The 22,977-nt window shown below is 39.0% G+C and overlaps 1 protein-coding gene across 1 annotated transcript in view; it reads left to right on the plus strand.

The window, feature by feature from the left end:
* The window catches only part of LOC140494117 (uncharacterized), a 74,254-nt gene extending 53,270 nt beyond the window's left edge, over window positions 1-20,984 (plus strand). The window contains exon 7 of the mRNA XM_072593121.1: window positions 16,365-20,984. Coding sequence (XP_072449222.1) covers window positions 16,365-17,043 — 679 coding nt within the window. The 3' untranslated portion in view covers window positions 17,044-20,984. The remainder of the gene's footprint in view (window positions 1-16,364) is intronic.
* The last annotated feature ends 1,993 nt before the right edge of the window (window positions 20,985-22,977 follow it).

The raw sequence follows: 22,977 nt of genomic DNA on the forward strand, positions 1-22,977 counted from the left end.
TGATTTAGCTACCATTAACTTCTTGAACCTTTGCTTATAACTTTTAACCATATGTAATCACTTTACTCATTTTTGAAATCATATCTCAAGTTGTTCTTCCCAGGTTAGTTCCATTCAGTAACATTCACCTCTGGGACCAAACAAACTCCCAAAGATTTCATTTGCCTCATCGGTTATTTATGTCTAAGGCTGGATATTCATCTGGCTGTGAAACAATGCTATTATCCATCTCAATCACATTTAGTCTATCCTCACAAATAAATATGTGTACTTTAGCAAGTACACTTAGTTAAGTGAAGCTCGATGAAAATCCTAGTATAGTTTTGTACTATATTTGTTTGAACATCTGACAGTTCCTCCCTTACTATTGAGGGAGATCCTCTGCATAAATCCTTGGCAGATTTGCCATCATGACCCAAGAATAATGATCTCACTAGCTTTGTTTCTATGAGAATGAAACCTAAAGCAATTTTTAGTAAACTTCCAGCATTAACCTATTCTTTTAACCTTCAAGCTGATTTTATATATATTCGGCATATTGCTAATTTAGAAAAACACACCATATTATCCATTTGGAGGTGCTAAACTGTGGAAATTCAATACGAACAAAGAAATAGGAATAGGTGTAGGCTATTTAGCCCCTCAAGTTTAATCTGCAGTGCAACTAGGTGATGGCTGATCTTCCACCTCAACAATATTTTCATATGCTATCCCCATATCCCTTGATTTCTGTAATATCCTGAAAAATATTGTTCTCTGCCTTGAATATACTCTTTGATGGAACCTCCTCAATTTATAGAGTTGAAAATTTCAAAGATCACCCTCTTTCTGAAGAAATTTCTCCTCATCATAATCCTAAATAGCCTAGCTACCCTTTACTTTGAGACTCCATTATTGGGCTGTGGGCTTTTCTGCTTGGGTCAGCATTTATCGCCCATCCTAGTTATCCTTGAGAAGATGCTGGTAAGCTGTTTCCTTGAAATGTTGCTGTCCATTTGGAGTAGATAGACCCACAATACTGTTTGGCATGGAGTTGCAGGATTGTAAACTAGTGACCCTGAAAGAATGGTGATATATTTCCAAGTCAGGACTTGGAAATGACTTGGACGGGAACTTGCAGCTGGAGGTGTTCTTTTATATCTACTGCCCTTGTCCTTCTAGATGGTAGTAGTTGTGGGTTTATAAGGTGCAGTCTAAGCAGCATTGGTGAATTTCTGCATTGTATCTTGTGGATAGGTGCTACTGACTTCAGTGACAGAGGAATGAAAATTTCTGGACATGGTGCCAATCAAGTGGGCTGCTTTGTCCTGGATGATGTCAGGCTCCTTGAGTGTTGAGCTGCACTTATTGAGACAAATATTCCATCACACAACTGACTTGTGCTTCATAAATGGTGGACAGACTATGGGGAGTCAGGAGACATGTTCCTTATTGCAGGATTCCTAGCCTCTTTACTGTGGCCACAGTATTTATATAGTTAGTCCAGTCCATTTTCAGTTCAGTGAAAGTGGAGGATTCAATGATGGTAGTGCTATTGAATGTCAAGGATTGATGTTTCAATTTGCTTTTGTTGGCAATGTTCATTGCCTGTCACTTGTGTGATGCAAATATTATTTGCCACTTATCTGTTGCACTAATGCATGGGAGTCGTTCATCACTGAAGATGTGATATTTGTGAAGCTTGTTCCTCCAGAGAGTTGTTGATTTTGTCCATGACCATTCACCACCATCTCTGTGAAACTCCCTGAATGATCTAATACTAATGGACAGCACAGTGGCTCAGTGGTTAGCACTGTTGCCTCACAGCACCAGGAGCCCGGTTTTGATTCCTACCTCAGGTGACTGTCTATGTGGAGCTTGCACATTCTCCCCGTGTCTGTGTGGGTTTCCTCTGGGTGCTCCGGTTTCCTCCCACACTCCAAAGATGTGCAGTTCAGGTGAATTGGCCATGCTAAATTGCCCATAGAGTTAGGTGCATTAGTCAGATGAAAAAGGTCTGCATGGGTTACTCTTCGGAGGACTTGTTGGGCTGAACTAATCCCTCCACTGGTTGAACTAGACATGCAGGGCTCAGTGTGGCACACTCCCCAGAGTTTATGATACCAACCTTGAAACTAGATGCTCAACTAGTCGACTGGTTTTGCTCAACCTCCTGGGCTGAAATCGAACAATGTCCTTCACTTATTGTGCCAGTATGCCCTGACTGAGAAGAGCCTCCCTTGATGTAACTGAGGACTACCTGCACATAAAAGCAAGTGAAGAGCTATGAGATGTACTCGGATCCAACCTATGAGATTAGTGCTAATCCCTCCACACAAAATGGCCTGCTACTAACAATGCAATGCAAGCTATTGGTGTGCTCCTAAGTATAGCATTGAAATGACGAACTGTGTTCTAAGTGAGTTGGAGATGTGCCATGAAGATGTAGTGAGGCTAGTGCATGCCTGATGTGTGTTCAATCCTTGGAAAGTGGATGCAGGCAATCACTGTCCATGGCACTTTACCTGAGGTGTTGTGAATGGCTGTCCAAGATACAGGTCTAGAGGAGCAAGAGAGAGCTGGAGCTGCCATGCACCTTCCCCGACTCTCATGTCAGGCGCTATCACCATCAAGTTTCCCTTTGGTATGTGGGAGACTACGAAATTGCATATAAATGGGGCAAAGTTAGGTGCCTATGAGATATAAATGTATGCAGATGCAGGCCTCTCACTGCTCACAACTGACATTTCATTGTTCAAAGCATGGTTGGAGAAACTGACTTTTATTTCTTGATGCTGAGAACCTCATATTTCTGATGTCACCACATCTTCCCAACTGGCTCACCTTTGCTCACATTGTTCAGGAGCTGGGAAAACTTGTCCTGTTATTTTCACTAGAACAAAGGTTATAGCAAGATCTAAAAGTGGCTTTCAAATTATGAGAGTTTTTAAGTGCTTAAAACAGGAAAGATTGTTTGACTCTACATTCAGCTACGAGGAAGTCATAAGTTCCCAGTGAGAAAGGAAGAAGCAGGTCACCTTTTTTTCGCATTAGGGTTGTGGAACATGGAACTTTTTTAACGACATAAGTCTCTTCAAACATTGGAAAATATCTTTCGAAAAGAAGAAGGAAGAATATAAAATGATATGAAAGTACAGGAAGGTAAGTGTGGTAGGGTAAAGGATAGTTTCCTTCTTTGAACTCTCTATGATTTCATCTTAATTACTCAACCACAGAATATTGTGGTAATGATTTCCTCAGTTTTTTTCTGAAAAGAATAATAATGCTACAATTACAAAGCTGAATTTAGTAAAGTAATTTTCATTTATTAGGTGCAGACAGCTTAAAATACTGGAAGTTCAGTTTTATACTTGAAATCTCCTGTAGATATATTCTCAAAAGATGAATAGGAACAGTTTAGAGGCATATGGGCCAAACATTGGCAAATGGGACTAGTTTAGTTTGGGGAACCTGGTTGGCATGGATGAGTTGGACCAAAGGGTCTGTTACCATGCTGTATGACTCTATGATTCTATTACTCTTTGAATGTAAACTTCAAACTAATAGGCTTTGGGGGTTCTCATGGTCACCATTCTATCAAGTTGTGAACCACAATGAGCATTGCTTTGAAACACCGATGTCAGGAAAATAGAAAGGAACGGATACTGTTACGGCAATATAGTGGATGCAAAAATATAAAGGTGATTTTGTCTTGAGGATACCGCTGGGGTTTGATGGGCTTCTGTAATTTCTACTTTGTGAGAAAAGACTTCCTTAGAGGTTGTGCTTGTGGCCAGTGCCATTATGATGTGCAGAGCTGTGTATGCTTGGTATTTCATTTGAACCCACTCATTGAATTGTCCATCTCATTGGGAGATTGATTATGTGGCACATAAATGATTAATATTTGTAGATGTTGATGTTTATCAAGAATGAAGATACAGTGTCATTGTTTTGGGAAGGATGCAACATCATATCTGTCAAGATCTGATGTGTAGGTTGTCTCTGATCTAATGTTCGACACCATGTTTCAAACATTCCACAATACATGGATGTAGGTTTGCTCGCTGAGCTGGAAGGTTCATTTCGTCACCCTATTAAGTAACATCCTCAGTGGGCCTCCGGGTGAAACACTGTTCATGATTCCTGCTTTCTATTTATATGTTTGGGTTTCTTTGGGTTGGAGATGTCATTTCCTGTGACGATGTCATTTCCTGTGGTGATGTCTTTTCTTGTGGTGATGTCATTTGCAGTTCTTTTTCTCAGGGGTGGTAGATAGAGGTCTAACTTGATGTTTTTGTTGATAGAGTTCTGGTTGGAATGCCACGCTTCTCGGAATTCTTGTGTGTGTCTCTGTTTGGCTTGTCCTAGGGCTCTATCAACAAAGACATCGAGTTAGACCCCATCTACCGCCCCTGGGAAAAAGAACAGCAAATGACATCACCACCTGAAATGACATCACCACAGGAAATGACATCATCAATCTAAAGAAACCCGAACATATAAATAGAAAGCAGGAAGCATGAACAGTGTTTTGCCCGGAGGCCCACTGAAGGCGTTACCTAGTAGGGTGACGAAACGTCTGGAAATGAACCTTCCAGCTCAGCGAGCAAACCTACATCCAGAACCTCAATCTGAGCTACAAATCTTCTCAAAATTCGCTAATTCTACGATATTCATATCTTTTAGAAGACATCATACATATAATAGTAGCTCCACGAGACCAAAATTCTGATAACTATGTAACTATTAACAGAAAAATAATTTGGTTGTTGCCATGTAAGTCATTTGCACATGTGCAGATGGTTTAAAGCCATGATTTTGAATGACAGTCTGCATTGGAACACACATTCCCCATTATTTGGAAGGCTTCCTCTGTGTTTTATGAAGAAAACTTATTACACAGAAGAAACTTTCAGTGGTTTTACTGTGATGTTTTAAGGAAGGACGATAACTTAGTTTCCAATTTATTCAAATAATTTATGGTTTGTATATCAATATAAATTTGTATTTATATATATTTATATCAACATACACATAATCATATATATTTCGATTTTTATCCTAAGTCCTTTGTGGGCGGCACGGTGGCACAGTGGTTAGCACTGCTGCCTCACAGCGCCAGAGACCCGGGTTCAATTCCCGCCTCAGGCGACTGACTGTGTGGAGTCTCCCCGTGTCTGCGTGGGTTTCCTCCGGGTGCTCCGGTTTCCTCCCACACTCCAAAGATGTGCAGGTCAGGTGAATTGGCCATGCTAAATTGCCCGTAGTGTTAGGTAAGGGGTAGATATAGATGTAGGGGTATGGGTGGGTTACGCTTCGGCGGGGCGGTGTGGACTTGTTGGGCCGAAGGGCCTGTTTCCACACTGTAAGTAATCTAATCTAATCTAATCTTCATCATGGTAATCGGAGCTGCATGTCCAGATTTGTATGTAGCAAACAGTCTATTACTGAGTGAAGCCAAACATATTCATTGCTAATTAGCCCTTTGTTTCTAAACATGCACCACCTAAAGAATGTACTTTATCTTGATCTCATAGAATGACATGCACAGAAAGAGACCAATTATCACATGGTGCCAATGTGAGTTCTTTGAAACAACTATCTAGGCAGCTGCACTGGTCTGCTCTTTTCCCAACCTGAGAAAATATTTCTCTTTCATGTATTTGTACAATTTCTTTTTGAAGTTATTATTGAAACTGCTCTTTTAGGCAGTGTTTGCTAGATCACAACATCAAGTTTTTTCAAGATTTTGAGCATCTCCATCAAATCTTCCCAAAAGTATTTCTGTATCAAGAAGAGCAATCCAGGTTTCCCAGTCTCTACACTTAACTGTTTTTTAACTCCATGGTACCATTATGGTATTACTTCTCTGCACCTTTCCAAGGTGTCAACAACTTTTTAAATGTTTGTGTCTGAAATTAGTCAAAATACCCTAGCTGGGCCCAAATCATCATTTGATAAGCGTTTAGAATGATTCCCTTGTTTTTGTACTCTTTGACCTTCCATTTATCAGTTCAGGGATTCTGGATAATTAACAAACTTTTAACTTGTGTTTGAGAATGTGGTGCTGAAAAAGCACAGCAGGTCAGGCAGCATCTGACAAGCAGAAGAATCAACATTTCAGGTATAAGCCCTTCATCGGGAGTGCTTTTAACTTGTCCTGCCAACTTCATACACTCTCATTCCTATTATTTTAAAATTCTGACGTCTCGTTTGTAGTGTCTTTTTCCATTTAGCCCACCAAAATGAATCACTCCATGTTTCAGTGTTAACTTTCAGCTATCAAGGTGCTTGCCCATTTTAGAAGTCGATACTGTGTGTGCCTGAAAGCTGTTACTGTTCTTCTCATTGATCATTACATTCCCAGTTTTGTGTAATCTGCAAACTTTTAAATTATGTCCTGTCTGCCCAGTTCTAGGGCAATTAATCCATACAGCAATAACCAGTAGTCTCAATACAGATTCCTGAGGGAAAAGATGCATATTTGTTTTTTGCCTGAATTATAACTGCTCATCACTACCCAGTACTTTCTGTTGCTGAGCAACTTTCATGTCCATGCTGCTATTACCGATTTAACGCCATCTGGTTAAATTTTACAAAAAAGGCTTGTTATTTGATTTTGTATCAAATACTTTTTGGAGGTCCTTATACTTAACGATAATTGTGTTATCCTCATCCACCTCCATTTAAAGAACTGAATCAAGACTTCCTAAAAGCAATGCCATGAAAATTCAATAGGCAGTAATGATTCCTGCATTCATATTGCTTTATCATGTTAAAATGTTACAAAGCATTTTGTTGAATTTATGCTTTTAAAGCAATTGTTATAGAGTAAAGGAGAAAAAAGGTCATGGCACAGAACCAAAATCTATTTTGCTTTGTTTTAAAAATATTTATAGTCGAGAGTGGGGTGCTGGTAAAACACAGCATCCGAGGAGCAGGAGAATCGATGTTTCAGACAAGAGCCCTTCTGTAAAATATAAATTAAGTATGATAAGGCTAATAGTTTTCTTCAACAATATTTGCTAGCATTCTAATAATAAATATAGGTGCAAATGGGTCTTAACTAGCATCACATCCCCAAATTAGTCAACTAGGAATTGAAACTGAATGCAATGCAGTTAAGATTGTATTAACCATCAACGTTACAATTACAAATGTGTCTTACATGAATTAGAAAGCTTAATAATTTTTCCACAGTATTCCATAGGGTAAGAGAAAGACTTGCTTTCAAATAGAGGTTTTTGCAAGCTCAGGAAATCCTATAGCACTTAACTGCTAATGAAGTAATTTTAAAGTGCAGCCAATGCCCATCATCAGTTGAATAAGAAACTTTGTTAATTTGGTTCCTTCATTTAGAGACTCACAAAGGCAAGCTCATAAACTTCTTAAAGGTTACACATCATTTTCCTCAAAGTATACAATCCTAGGAAGATAAACAGCTGATAGTATCGCACTTGCCTTTATATTTGCTGGTCATGCAGAGCACGAGTATCACTGACAACAGAAACAAGCCATTCATTTGTACTCACTAGGACTGAAACATAAGAATATCAGATTTCTCAGGGATCAACAATTCACACTGCGTGAAAAATGGCTTTGATTGATTGGTGCACAAACTCTGTTTGGTAGAGGTATTGCTATTTTGTATTTGGTATTCTTGCTAGTCTTTCCTGAAAAGTAGAAGACAAAAGATTTCTACAGCATAGCTCTTTTTTCAGCAATAGCCAAATGCAGGAAATCTGCAGTCAGGTGCATAGGTTTGCTAATACCCGGTGCCCAGGATATTTGTAAATTTATGCTTTGAATTATTGTTTATTAACTTAAACAGAAATAAATTTGATTCATTATGTGGGCACTTTGTTAACCTTCAGAACAATAATTGCTGACAAATTTCTGTTAGAACCATTTTAACATTCTTTCTAAGACGACTAATAGCTGAGCTGTGCAGTGGCTGATGCAAATACAGCATTAGTTTGTATTAAAAAGATTACTTAGCATAAAACAAAATTTACAGTTTTGCCGGTGTTACCTCAAGTAGGTCACATTTAGTCTTGAATCTAATTTTGGTTCACCCATTTGGAGGGTGATATGAAACCTTTAGAAATCATTCAATGGAAAGCCACAAGATTGATTTGCAGCTGAAGTTACCTTAGTTGCTCAAGAGAAGTTTAAAAGCTGGATATTTTCACAGGATGTGTAAACTTCATGATAATTTGATAGTATTAAACAAAATAACTTAAGGACAAGTTTGTGTTGTAATTAATGGATGATTTAAATTTAATAGATTATGGAATATCAGGACTCGTCAAGCTAAATTCCATTTTGCTGAAGTTGGATGTTAGGTAGTTCTTCTTTTCCTAGCAAATAATAGACCTTTAAATATAGTTGCTGGTTGGTATAGTGAATTCTGACATCCTGCAAGTGTTCAAAGGAGATTTGGACTGTTCCTTGGCTGAGACAGAATGACATCTTATAAAAAGGTAAGTGAAATACTAATTAATTGCTTGGACTACATTATTATCTAAGGGAATAGGAGAGATTTTTAATATTGATTTTTTTCCCCTTTAAAATAATTTTATTTTTAAAACTATTTTTCTTGCTTCTTCTAAGAGATTGCATGGCTGCTGGAGAGTAGAGAGTGATTAATATTTGGTAACACAACTGTGCCTGCAGGACTTAACAGCTCTATAACCCCCTGCATTACCTGATTCTCTTACCACCAAGACCCCCAACATGTTAATAGCTGATATAAGCTGCTGGTGCAATCCAAATTATTTCACTGCCTTCTTCAAATGTCCATACTTTTTATTCCAAATAATTTATAAAAATTATATCTTCAGGGTGACAGAATATGATTACATCACAGACCATGACATTAGGTACATATGAAGTCCTTTTGCATAACAGTAATTTTCCATCCTTCGCAGTTCTTTTGATTTGAGTTTCTTTCTTTCTGTACTAAAAAACCTTATTTATGCTAATTCAGGACCATCAGTCATATGATAAATACGCATGTCCTCAAAGTTTAATGCTACTGACATTTTTATGGACTCTTAGTATATTGTCTTCATTATTTAAAGAATATTGTCTTTAAAAGTATTAAGGGATGATAAACAATGCAGTAAAGCCTTTTCTGTTGAGAATTTAAGATACAGATCTTCTCAACCCATCCTATTGCTGTTATTACACTACCTTTTTTGAAATATTATGTGGCGGAGTCTTAAGTAAAGTAAATTATTTTTTAAAACCTTATTAGTAACCATTGTTTTGTTGGGCCGTATCACCAGTGTATGGACATCTTACTGCTCCAAGGTCTGTGACAGAAATATATTTTGGAAATCTGATTTTGACAGCAATTTTAAAACACAATGCCTGTTATGTTTTTTACTTCAACTTAAAATTTGGCTCCTTACTAGTCAGAGGTGTAATTTGAAATCGAGTATTAACTCTTTAGGGCTGTTTCTGTGATCCTCAATACCATCCAGGCAAAATATACAAAACATAGGGGATTTGTAAGTATAATTAATAACTTGAAAATATTTGCTAATGGAGAGTATTCTCTTTGTGTATCACATAATGCTTGCAGTCTAAACTTCTCACCAAGGTCAGCAAGAAACTGGAAACCTGTGCGATTCAGTGCAAGTTGATTACTTCTAGCCTGTTCTTTATCGAGAAGGGACAGAGAATGGAACTGCTACTTTCAACAGTGAAGTAATTGAGGACATAGTTTGAGAAGCAAGTGCATATGGACAGTCCATTTAGGATGTTTAAATAAAGCAGGGATTGAGGAGACTTCTACTCAGGCACTAGGACAGAAACAAGAAATGCTCTCCATTCCACTATTACCTGAAGCTTAAAATTGGATAGGTAAGGCTGATAATAATATGTGAAGAATAGTGAAACATTTTTGAAATTTAAGTATTGTTGTCCATCTAGTTAAAGAACAATAAGATGTAGGCTTGAAGCTAAGTTTCTATTTCCACGCAACATAACTTTTGCCATGCATATGTATGATGTTCCGGTTCTTCTAAATATTGGATAGAACATATATTGGGAAACTGACATGCTATCTTTTAAAATTCAACTCTGATCTTCAGTTCTCACATGCATCTGTTTCACTAAAAATGTGTGATAGCGGCTTACTGCAAACTTTTGCACAAATTGAACATTTGCTTTTTCTTGCATGGATGCATATAGATTTACAGTGGTCTAGTGTTAATGTTAGAGACACATGCTATTGCTCTCTGAGCATATGTTTAAATTGCACCATTCAGCTGGGGTGGAATTTAAATTCAATTCATTAATAAGTCTGTAATTAAAAGCTAGTCTGAAAAAGCTAGTTATGGTGACTGTAAAACTATCAGATTGATGTTAAGCTCGTTGGTTCAATAATGTCCTTTAAGGAAGTAACTCTGCCATGCTGGGACCACTATTATTTGTGATATATGTAAATGATCTGGAAGAAGGTATAGAAGGTCTGATTAGCAAGTTTGCAGATGACATTAAGATGGGTGGAGTAGCAAATAGTGAAGGGGACTGTCAGTGAGTACAGCAGAAGATAGATAGATTGGAGTGATGGGCAGATGGAGTTCAATCCAGGCAAATGCGAGATGATGTATTTTTGAAGATACAATTCAAGAGCGAATTACACAGTAAATGGAAAAGTGCTGAGGAAAATTGATATACAGAGTGAACTGGGTGTTCAGATCCATTGTACCCTGAGGGTGGCAACGCAGTCAATAGAGTGGTCAAGAAGGTTACAGCATGCTTTCCTTCAATGGACAGAGTATTGACAAGAGTTGACAGGTCATGTTATAGTCGTTTGGCCACATTTGGAATACTGCGTACAGTTTAGGTCACCACATTACCAAAAGGATGTGGATACTATGGAGAAGGTGCGGAGGAGGTTCACTACGATGTTGCCTGGTACGGAAGTCGCTAGCTATGAAGAGAGGTTGAATAGATTAGGATTATTTTCATTAGAAAGACTGAGATTATGGGGGACCCTCTGTGGTCTACGAAATCATGAGAGGAGTAGACAGGGTGGATAGCAAGAAGCTTTATCCCGTGGGGGACTCAATTACGAGGGGTCATGAGTTCAAGGTGAGAGGGAAATGTTTAAGGGAGATAAGCGAGGAAAGTTCTTTACACAGAGGGTGGTGGGCGCCTGGAATACATTGCCAGTGGAGGTGGTAGAGGTGGACATGATAGCGTAATTTAAGATGCATCTAGATAGTTTCATGAATCGGTAGGGAGCAGAGGGATATAGGTGATAGGTTTAGATCGAGGATCTAGATCAGCACAGGCTTGGAGGGCCAAAGGACCTATTCCTGTGCTGTAATTTTCTTTGTTCTTTGTACTTTTGCACCCTGATGCAGAGTTTGTGTTTTGTCAAGGACCCCTGACCAGATATCTGGTTCAAACAAAGATAAAAGAACTGAATTCAAGTAGTGAATTTGGAATGACTTTAATCTTTGGTATCAAGACATAATTTAATTGAGTGTGGTATTAAGGGATCCTGGTAACATTTTTAATCAATGGGAATCAGGGGAAGCTCTTAACTGATTGAAGTCACACCAGCACAAAGGAAGGAGGTTGTGGCTGTTCAAGTCTGATCATGTCGGTGCCAAGAAATTGCTGCATGAGTTCAGGATAGTGTCCTAAGCTTCAACTGCTTCTCCAATGAATACCCGTCCATCATGATGCCAGAATTTAGGATGTTCACTGATGAGTGCACAGGTTTCAATACCACCAATAACTCCTCAGAAACTGAGGCAATCCATGCTTATGTGTAGAGAGAGCTGGACCATTGTACCATATAAATGAAGAACAAAAGTTGGCCATTCAGCCCTTTGAGACTGCTTCGCTGTTCAATATGATCGTAATTGATCATCTTACTCAGCATCCTGTTCTCACTCACCCACCCAAACCCTTTGATCCCTTTAGCCCCAGGAGCTATATCTCACTCCTTGAAAGCACTCAATGTTTGGCCTCAACTGCTTTCTGTGGTAGAGATGTATTCCATATTTAGGCTTGCACTGAAAAGTGACAAGAAATATTCATGCTTCACATGTGCCAAGCAATGACCATCTCAAACAACATCAAATCTAATCATCTTCCTTGGACATTCAATGGGATAATCCCACTGAAATAACCTCTGGCAACAAACTGGGTTTACCATTAAGTAGAAACTTAACGGACCAGACTATTATATATTGTGGCTGCAAAAGCAGGTTAGAGACTGGGAATTCTGTGGCAAATATCTCACATCCGATTCCTTAATGCTTTCCACCATCGATAAGGCAAAAATCAAAAGAGAGATACAATATTTTTCACTTGCCTGGATGGGTGCAGCCTATCACTTAAGAAGCTCCCTACCATCCAGGACAAAGCAGCCCCTTTGCTCGACTAAACCTGCTCCCCCCCCATCCATTATGTTAAGCGTACACTCCCTGGTACACACAGTCACTAGTAACTTATACAAAATATACCAAGGGGAGATGGTAGTGTAATGGTAATGTCACTGAGCTAGTAATTCCAGAACTCCACACTAATGTGCTGAGGTTGTTTTGAATCCAATCATAGCAGATAGGATGTTATTTAAATTCAGTAAAACTCTGGATATACAAAAAGACTAACAGTAACCATGTTTCCACTCTCAATTGGTTCACTAATGTTCCTTAGGGAAGGAAATCTGCCGTCTTAATGTGGTCTGGCCCTACATGTGACTCTAGACTTACATTAAGGTGGTTGACTCTTAACTGCTCTATGCGCAACAGTGACACACACACAGCCTAAGAATTAATCAGATAAAGAGAGGTTATGAGGCAAATTGACAAGACTCTTTTGGTTAGAGATAAAAAAAACTGCAGATGCTGGAATCCAAGAGAGACAAGCAGGAGGCTAGGAGAACATAGTAAGCCAGGCAGCATCTGAAGGTGGAGATGTCAATGTTTTGGGTGTAACATTTCTTCAGGACAGGGGGTGGTTATAAGGGGCGCTACAGATAAAGGGGTGGAAGGGGCAGGGTGTTGAAGTGGGGTTAGGTGAAGACAGGTAGATGGACTGGGTGTTTAATGAGAAGAATGAATCCGGTAGGTGGCTAGGAGGAGTGGAAGGGAGTGGAAGGGGCTGGGAAGGGAGAGGGGGGATGGGAAGGCAAGTTATTTGAAATTAAAGAACTCAATATTGAGTCCTCCGGGCTGCAGGCTGCCCAGACAGAAGATGAGGTGTTGTTCCCCCGATTTGCAGTTTGGTTCATTACTACAATAGAGGACGCCAAGGATGGTCATGTTGGAAAGAGAGTGTTGGGGGAATTAAAATGGGCGGTGACTGGGAAATCCGGTTGGCCCCACGAAATGCTTGGCGAACGATTCCCTCAGTTTTTGTTTGGTCTGTCCAAGGAGTGGTCCCTGTGAAAGGCAGAGAGGGGTGAGGAGGAGAAGATATTCTTGGTGGTATGATCTAGTTGGAGTTGGGGGAAGTGTTTAAGGATGATGCGATGGATGTGGAGACAGGTGGGGTACTAGGTGAGGACAGGAGGGACTCTGTCTTTATTGCATGTTGAGGGTGGGTTTAGAGCAGTTGAACTGGGAATGGAAGTGGTGCAGTGGAGGACTATCATGACAGAGGGGGGATAAGCATTTTGTTCGAAATAGGTCGACATCTGGGATGCTTGGGCATGGAATGTCTCCTCATCTGAACAGATGTGGCAGAGGTGGAGGAATTGGGAGAACCGGATGGAGTTATTGTAGGATACCGGGTGGGAGGAGGTGTAGACCAGGTAGTTGTGAAAGTCTGTGGGTTTATAGTAGACATCTGTCTGGAGACTGTCACTGGAGGTGGAAATGGAGAGGCGAAGAAAGGGGATGGAGGTGTCAGAGATGGACCAAGTGAATTTGAAGGTGGGGTGAATGTTGTGGGTGAAGTCGACGAACTGCTCCAGTTCAGTTTGGGGGCCGAATGCTGCGCTGATGCATTCATTGATGTCATAGCAGAAGAGTTGGGGCATGGTGCCTGTGTAAATAATGATGAGGGACTGTTTGGCATAGCCGACAAAGAGGCAGATGTAGCTGGGCCCCATCCAATTGCCCATGGCCTTTGGACTGGGAGGAAATGGGAGGAGTTAAAGGCAAAGTTATTAAGAGTGAGGGCCAGTTTAGCGAGGTGGAGAAGGGTTTTGGTGGAGGGGGACTGGATGGTTGGAGTGGAAGAAGCTGAGGGACTGCAGGCCATCCTTGTGGGGTGTGGATGTATATAAGGACTGCATGTCCATAGTAAAGATAAAGCGCTGCAGGCCAGGAAACTGGAAGTCACTGAAGAGATGGAAAGCGTGGCTGGTGTCGTGGCTGTAGATGGGAAGTGCTTGAACCAAGGGTGAGAGAATGGAGTCGAGATAGGGAGAGATGAATTTGGTGGGGCAGGAGCATGTCAGAAGTTATGTTGCCATTCCTTTCCCGTTGCTGGACCAAAAACCTGGAAGTTCCTTCATAATAAAATTATAGCTCTATCAATATCAGATAGATTGCAGTGTTTCAAGAAAATGTCTGTATCAAGGCCAATTAGGGATGCATAACAACTGCTGGTCTTACCAGTGATGCTCACCTCGAAAAAATAAAATAAAGGTGCTAGATGAATTAAGACCATAAAGATACCAAATAATTAACATAATTTAGATGATAGTTATATTTTACTCATGTGTTGTGGAACTTGTATGTTTTTGAAGTTCAAGTTTATCTAAAGAGTGCACCAGAATGTAAATACAAACACAGTGTTTTATAAAAAGGTTTGTTAGAGGTGAAGGTTTCTAAATATAGCAGCAATTTTACTGCAACTATAGTGTTGATGCTACACTGACTTGCATATTCAATTGTGTTATGGCCGAACTCAACATTGGAGTTAAGCAGACTAAGGCAGATCCTTGAAAGAAATAATCTCACTCCTTCTCTTCAGATGTATGGCACTCAGTTTGTAATTCTGCATTTATTTCATGTTTAAAGTACCTATCAAATTCTTCCTTTAGTTAGTGAGAGTAGATTCCCCTCCTTTGCCCAGGCTATTGCTATTATGCTTCATGATTATTATTTTTATATATGCAAAAAACGTTGGTTTAACAGTGAAATTATCATTGCAGTTGTTATTATTTGTACGATGATTAATATGTTTTTGATTCCTGATATTGTATACAAATATAAGGTTCCCATTTGGTGTCACACCATGGTTGTTGAAATGAAATGCAACACATAAAGAACTATCTATCAATCATTTCTGGGCTTTATGTATTCAGAAGTTCATGATAAATTGTTCAACTTTAACAGTTTCAATGCAAAATCAAGTTCCATAATTTGAGCATTTGAGTTAAACTCCGGTTTTGTTTTTGGAAATCAAAATACCTGTAATTGAGAAAAATATTGTTCCCCCTCACCAACCCACCCCTCTTTGATCTTTTTGATCTTCCTCCCTGTATAATAAAACATAATGAGCTTCCAGTCATGTTGTTCTTCAGCCATTTGCATGAATTTCCTTCCTGACATTCTCTTCCTGATCAATATCTTGTGATGTGGAGTTGAATTAATCATTATAGGCTCGCTCTTTATGCTTATTAATTTTTAAAATCACTTGCTCATGATTATTATGTTATTTTAATCACTTACCCTTTCTTTAATGAATTTTGTGTTCATTAAATTGAAGAATGCTTATACCAGGAAAAGGAACACATTTGTGTTTAGGATGTTTCAAACACCCTAACGTCGAATGCGGCACGACTGAATCCAGTTAAAACTTTTCTGCTCTTGTCTCAGTTGTGCTGCACAGGCTCATGTTAAAATGTGGCATTTGTAATTTCACAACAATGCCTTGAGTAAGGTTGCCAATTCAGAGTACTTTGGCAAGCCAGTTCAATTTCACAATAAATCCCTAACAAGAACACACAAAGATAATTTTTAATGTGTGAAATAACTGCACAGAGGCTAGATCGTGTCAACGTTTATTTACTAGAGCACAGTAGCAATCCAGCTCAGAGTCAATCCTCAACTAAGAAGGTTCTAATCTCCTGGTTATATGTTGTTTTTTTTGAGGAGATTCTAAAGCTCCTGATTATTTTTTTTCAGTTTAGAGTCAAAATCAACTGAGGGGATTCTAATCCCCTGATTACATTGGTCAGCCAAGGCTTTCCTGATTGGCCCAGGCTAACAGCCCCAGTCAAGAACTTTGTAGTTAATGAGGTCAACTTGGTCCTATTCCCTACAGTGTCAATAATCTGGGCTGGTTTTGAAGCCCAATTCCATTAAATCAATCAATGCATATCCAGATGAGAAGAATAAGTGTAGAATAATTTAGGATTATAGATTTAGTCTAATTGAGATTCATTTATTTTTCAGAGCTGACAATGATTTATTTGGAGATGGAAGTGAATACATTTCAGGAGAGGAATTTACATTTGCTGAAGAGGAAACTGCCGATTTAGAGGCTGCTGGAGTGATCCATGAAGAATTTATCACCGAGCTGGAAGACAATGGAAGTACAGCTAGGGATGACATTGGGCAGATTAACATCTGTGCTACAGAGTTGGACCCCATGCTGGACAATATATGCTCTATAGCAGATGTAGATATCTGTAGTGCAGAATTACAACCTGACACAAACAAAGATAACAAATGGGAGTCAGAAATGACCACAGAGGCAGCTAGAGAGGATATCTGTGGGACTGAGTTAGATCAGAAAAATAGTTTTGAGCCTGCACTTGATATTGCAGCAAATGTTGACATCTGTGACGCTGAATTGGCTGGACTTGTAGCAGAAAAGGATACCAATGACACTGAAGAAGGCACTGAGATTGACCTTGATCCCCGTGGTGGACCTAGTGATCAGGTCACAGATAAAGTGATATCTCATTATGAAGTTGAAGAGAGTGAAACAATAGAAAATCCTCAAGATCTGGTGGATAAAATTCTGAAGAGCACAAGGGCTATTGAGGAGGAATCTGATGCAAAAAGTATTGAAAGTCTACCCACAGCAGAAAGTCAGGATGCTGAAGGAGGCAGCAGTACCCTAGAATAAATACCCCAAAACAGGAAGCATTACAGAAACTCAGCAGATCTGGTAGCATCTGTGGAGAAACAGTTAATATTTTAAGCCTGATATGACTCTTCTGCAGTTTTGGTGAAGAGTCCTACAGGACTTGAAACATTAATTCCATTTCTGTCTTCACAGATCCTGCCCAGCCCATTGACTTTCTCCAGACAATTCCATCTTTATTTCAGATTTCCAGCCTTCCAGTATTTTGCTTTTATTTAAATATTCAAAGCCTTGATAGTTAATTAACAGAGAAAAATATAACTTTTTATCATTGGGTTATATTTTAGTAGAACACAAATAATATGTCAGAATGTACATCAGCTGTTTGAATTTATTTGTAAAAGGGATTTTTGTGAATTAAGATTTGCAAATTAAAATAATCTTGAATAAGGACACACGGTGAACTGTTACAAGTTACCCTGTGCACTTCTTCCAATAGAGGTGTATAGGTAGCTTTTAATTACATGGTTTCTGGTCTGTTTCACAGCCTCCCCTTAGGTGCACTGACATTGGTTAAACTCAATACCTATATGTATAAGTGGAAAAGCAGTCAATTCCTGCTGCTGATTGCTTACCCTCATGTATGGAGCTCTTGTATGGGGACTGGAGCAGTTTGGCTGTTTTATTTCCACCCTTCTGGTGATTAAATAATCCCTTAGCAATTGCCAAGCTCACACCTGAAGAATGTTCCTTTGAGCATTGCCCAGAGGACACATTAAACACACATATGAATTGCGCAAATAAACTGGCAAATATTGTTTTGGTGACTTCGCTCTGTTTTCCAACAAAGGAACTTTTCTGAAGGTAAGCTGATGAGCATATTCTGAAATGTAAAGCTAAAACGTAATTTAAGTATTCAATATAGTGAGACACATATGCATCACTGGCGAAGATGCAAAATGCCTTTGACAAGGATGATACCAGAAATGTGAGGCTGCATTTATCTGGAAAAGATGAATAGCTTGGGTATCGTTCCTCTTGAAGGCTGCAACATGATCTAGTTATTCAAATTATGAAGGGTTTTGTGAGAGTGGGCATGGAGATAGTGCTTCCACTTTGGGGAATATGTTGTTAGTATAAAATAATCCTGAAGAAAGCACAGAAGGAGCTAGAACAAAGTTTCATTGCCCAGAGAGTAGTAGGAATAAGGAACTTAGTGCTTTCATTCATTTCAATTAGTTTATGGCTTTTTTTTAAATTGTGGAGTAATTTATTGTCAATATTATTTAAGTCTTTGTTGGTGATCACTTTGGAAGTGATGAGGTGATTGGAAAACAGATGCTGGAAGGTGAAATGAATGGGGAATAAACAGACCTTGGATCCTTTCTTACAAAAAGGGTATCTTCAGTTGTAGCTAAATCAAATTTGATGGCTGTAATGATCTCAATATAGTTCCCTATGTATAAAACCAGAAGGCTCTCAGACCAAGTCATGTGATCTTTGGTGAGTATGGTGCTATTAAGTGTTGATTACTAGGTAGAAAACATTCCACTTTGAAAGATTAATATTGGAGTTCTAACTCTATAGAGTTTAAAAAAAAAGATGTCTTTATTTACTTCCCTCCCACTCACTAATCATATAAGCATTGCAAATACATTAACTTGTGTTCTAAACAACTTAATCTGTTTCTCTTCACATGTGTAATGAGATACGGATTACATAGAAGGTGATAATGGATTGGTGTGGTGAATTATTTACATAAACACAGTCCCACACAGTAATGTAGAAAGTCATAACTAAATATGTAAACTGATACTAAATCTCTTGCACTTCTAAATTTTAAACCTGCTCATTTTAAATGCATACCTATTAAACTCTTCATTTTATAAAAGTTGGTTGTTGCATCGGTGTGAAATGGCTGCACTGCTCCTAGATCAATTCATATCTTATCAACGAGGCACTATTTGATTTATGAGTTTAGAGAGTTCAAATTATAGGGAATTAATCCTGTGCATTTTGACACAGTTTGCCATGATATTAAGATGCTCCACATCCTTCTGACATTCTGTACAATTCAGCATTCTTCAATGTTGTTCTTATAGTTTTGCTTTAAATCTCTAATGTCTATGACTCTAACTCCCATTTTTCCATTATTTATCACAGCTGCATCCTTTCTTATGAAGTCTTTCAATTCAATTCTAAATTGGGGGTTTTCATTTAGGAATAAAATAACTTTAATGTGTCCAAAGTAACAGATGTTGTTGGCTGAACTGCGGATGGATTTTCTACTTGTTTCATGAGGGTGCACTGTTTGGTCCATTTCAAGCTTAAACCTGTTCCACATTTCGGCAATATCTTGGTTGATTTGTAACCTTGCTTCACACACAACAACTTTCAGCCTGGACCATGAAAAATTAAAATTTATTTTTCAGTTGTGACTGATCCAATTAGTTAGATGGCAAGCATGTAACAGCAAATGACCCCCCTGTGTACTTAATTCAGATTCTATGAAAATAGAGAGCAAATAAGTTATTTCTTACTTTGGAATTCTGATATCCTGCACAAATTAGAACTTAGTTGCTCTTTCAACTTCAGAAATTCAGCCAGTACAAGACATATTCCATGAAAGACCTTCAATGTGTTCCTAAATGCAACATAGTGAGATATATGAAAATAAAATACGGTGAATGCTGGAAATCTGTAATAAAAAGAGAAGGTGCTGAAGGAACTCAACAAGTCGGGCAATATCTGTGGAAATATATATATTCCATTGGGAGAATATCATTAATTGTTTTCATGTATGTTTGAGTAGGTTGGACTGACTCCACATACTGTTGAGTAGGTTGGACTGACTCTAATAGTCTGCGGAAGGTTTGGTCTGATCAATGAAGTGGAGGTGCCGGTGTTGGACTGGGATGGACAAAGCTAAAAATCACACAATACCAAGTTATAGTCCAACAAGTTTATTTGGAAGTGCAAACTTTTGGAGTGCTGCTCCTTCAGCTACCTAACAAAGGAATGGCGCTCCGAAAGCTTGAACTTCCAAATAAACCTGTTGGACTATAACTTGATGTTGTGTGATTTTTTTACTCTGATCAATGAAGAGCAATCAAGTAAGTAGGTAGTCTTTGTATTTTGCGTGAAAGCTTTGTACTTAATTTTCAGACAAATTCTTAAAGCAATCACGTTAGTAAGAAAGTATCAAAATAATTTTTTTTTAATCCAAAGAATTAGATGTTGAATCAGGATCTGAGATTTAGATTACAAGATTTTGATTACAATGATTCCGATAATTATTTTGACCTTTTATATGTTGTTTATTTCAAAAAATGAGGTGAAGTATTGAAATGTAACACAACAATGTGTCTTAATTAAGGCAATTCTTATTCATTCAGTTTTCTAATCACATTTTTAAACAGAAACAATGAGGACTAATTTTGTACTCCTCAGGAGCTATTCTGAGCAGACCACCGATTGTGTTTAGGAACTTTTTAACCAAAGGCTGTTATGGAAACTGGTTAGTGAATGTAGTTGTATTGTCTATTAGTTTTTTGAGTAGTCTCACACTCCTTCAAACAAGAAATTAGAAGGATGGTTCACAATGAGTTCTTCAATATAACTGCCTGACAAATATGGCAGTTTTGTGATAGTCGACATTGAAAGTACTTCTCTCACAGATATTTCTCCCTCATTTGACAATAAAGCAACCAATTATGGACAAAGAATGAAGAGGACTGATATTGCTGTAGTCGATTGAATATTTCACTTATCACAATAGCTTGGTTTGGAGTGCCCAGAGCTTTTAGTTATCATGATCTCAGGTTAAAACTTGGATATGCCAGATTGGGTGAAAACTATTTTGCTGAACTTTGAATGGTTTCATGTAAACTTGATGCCATGTTTATCTGATCTAATTTTTGTTTTAAACTATTTGCAGACCTACAGAAGTGTGATTGCTTTGCCATCATGTTATTAGTGCTGAGTACGAAATAAAGTAATTTTTATATCGATTAAAAAGCACAGTCTCAGTGGCTTTCATTTCCCTCCAAATCTTCTTTTTGCACGCTTCCACTTACATACACCTCTTCGCTGCAGTCAGTCAGTCAGTCAGTCAGTTTTGTTTTGCTTGAAGTTTGAATTTATTTGCAAGGAATCTCATCAGGTCAGCTATGGAAAAAACAAGATTCAAACTTCACGAGATACAATAAAGTTGGATGAGTTGTGCAAACTGACACTATAAACAAAACTTAACATAACTGAGACAGGAAGCCATGTGGAGTGATGAGCCATCTAAACACTCTGCTCATGCAACAAGAGTATGTGTAAAATTCAAATACATCTTGTAGAAAGCATTACACTGAATTCTCCCAGATGGTTTCATTTGGGAGTATGCAATTTATGATAGAACTGAGCCATATCGACAAGGCAGCTCACAGGTTGATTTGAGACATGGTCTGAGGTTGATGAACTAAATAGGACGAGGTGTAAGGACAGTACATCTGACTCACTGCCATGGACAGAAGGCAGAATAAATAAGATATTGTTCAACCTCAGCTGATCACTATCAAGTGAAGGTTGTTGGATAGTCAAAAGCACTATGGTCCTTATAATATTGTTTAAAAGTAGATCTGTACATCTATTCCATTTTTCAAAGGGCAGTTACATAGGGATGGATGTATATATTGAGGTGCCAGAGGCCTGACATGGACCAGATATCTCAGGGATAGTTGCGCTGTTTGAGGGAACCCTGGCTGGATAAACCCAGCCTGTAGCTAGTGAGCCACATTCTAGGCTCCCATCATCTCAAGGTCAAGTGAGAACCTCTAAGAGCAACCAACCACTCCTATCGCTGTTCAGTCCCAACGTCGAGAGCAATGGCCAGTGCTGGGTTTGCATCCAGCCAGCAAATACAGTAATGAATGCTGTCACCACTGAGGGGGTAAGGCAGCTCATGGTAAGGGGAAGAGGTTGGTGAGGGCATGATGCCATTTCCTTTTAGGCTTGTTAATCCTGTGGATCACTCCTCTATGAGCCTCTAAGAAGACTGTTAATATTCACAAGTTTTCACAAGGCCTACCAATGTTGGTAAAGAGCTAGTGCTGACAGGAAGAGGTCCTAAGTTGTTCATTGAAACAGCGCAATTGGTCTTTGGGCTCGTCAACCAATTTTAGTGTTTCCACTCATTGAATCATAGTGTGGAAACAGGACATTCGGTCCATCAAGTCTACAATGACCCTCTGAAGAGCATCCCACGCAGCCCCAACCCCCACCCTATCCTTGTAACCCAGCATTTTCCATGACTGTGGGAGGAAAGTGGAGCAACCAGGGGTAACCCACACAGACACTGGGAGAATGTGCAAACTCCATAGAGACAGTCGCCTGAGGATGGAATCGAACCCAAGTCTCTGGTGCAGTGATGCAGTAACACTAACCACTGAACCATCATGCCACCTCCTGCTGCCAGAATTTCTAACACTCTGCCCTCCCTATCACTATTCCGTGAGCCTCTCTCCCTACCCCAGTGCCTGTCCCACATCTGCAAATCCTATCAAATACAATCCATGATTGCTGGAAAAAAGGAATTGTATGAAAAGTTATCTACAAATTGAGTCGCAGGCTTGGCGGGCTTATTAGGTTTAATGCTTTGTTCTTCTTATGTAATAGGCTCAGTGATTCTATGTTGTAAAATGCTGTTTGTGGATGTTGCAGGATGATCACCTTTACGTTGACGTAGACATGTTTGTGCTGTGATCAGCTAATATGGCTGCACGTGGCTTTTGCATAGCTTACTGCTGTGTGACAACTTGAACTGAATCTAATGGAGGGTCGGTGGGGAGTGGAGGGGAGGGCATCTTTCTTGGCACCAGTATTCCCTCAAACTAGTTTATCTCCAGCGTTTGTGCACAGTTTACGACTTCCAGATCTGGAAATTAAAGCTGCAGTTGACGTCTGCATATCAATCACCAAACACAAAAT

The sequence above is a fragment of the Chiloscyllium punctatum genome, chromosome 23 (assembly GCF_047496795.1).
Source record: "Chiloscyllium punctatum isolate Juve2018m chromosome 23, sChiPun1.3, whole genome shotgun sequence".
Classification (NCBI taxonomy): Eukaryota; Metazoa; Chordata; class Chondrichthyes; order Orectolobiformes; family Hemiscylliidae; genus Chiloscyllium; species Chiloscyllium punctatum.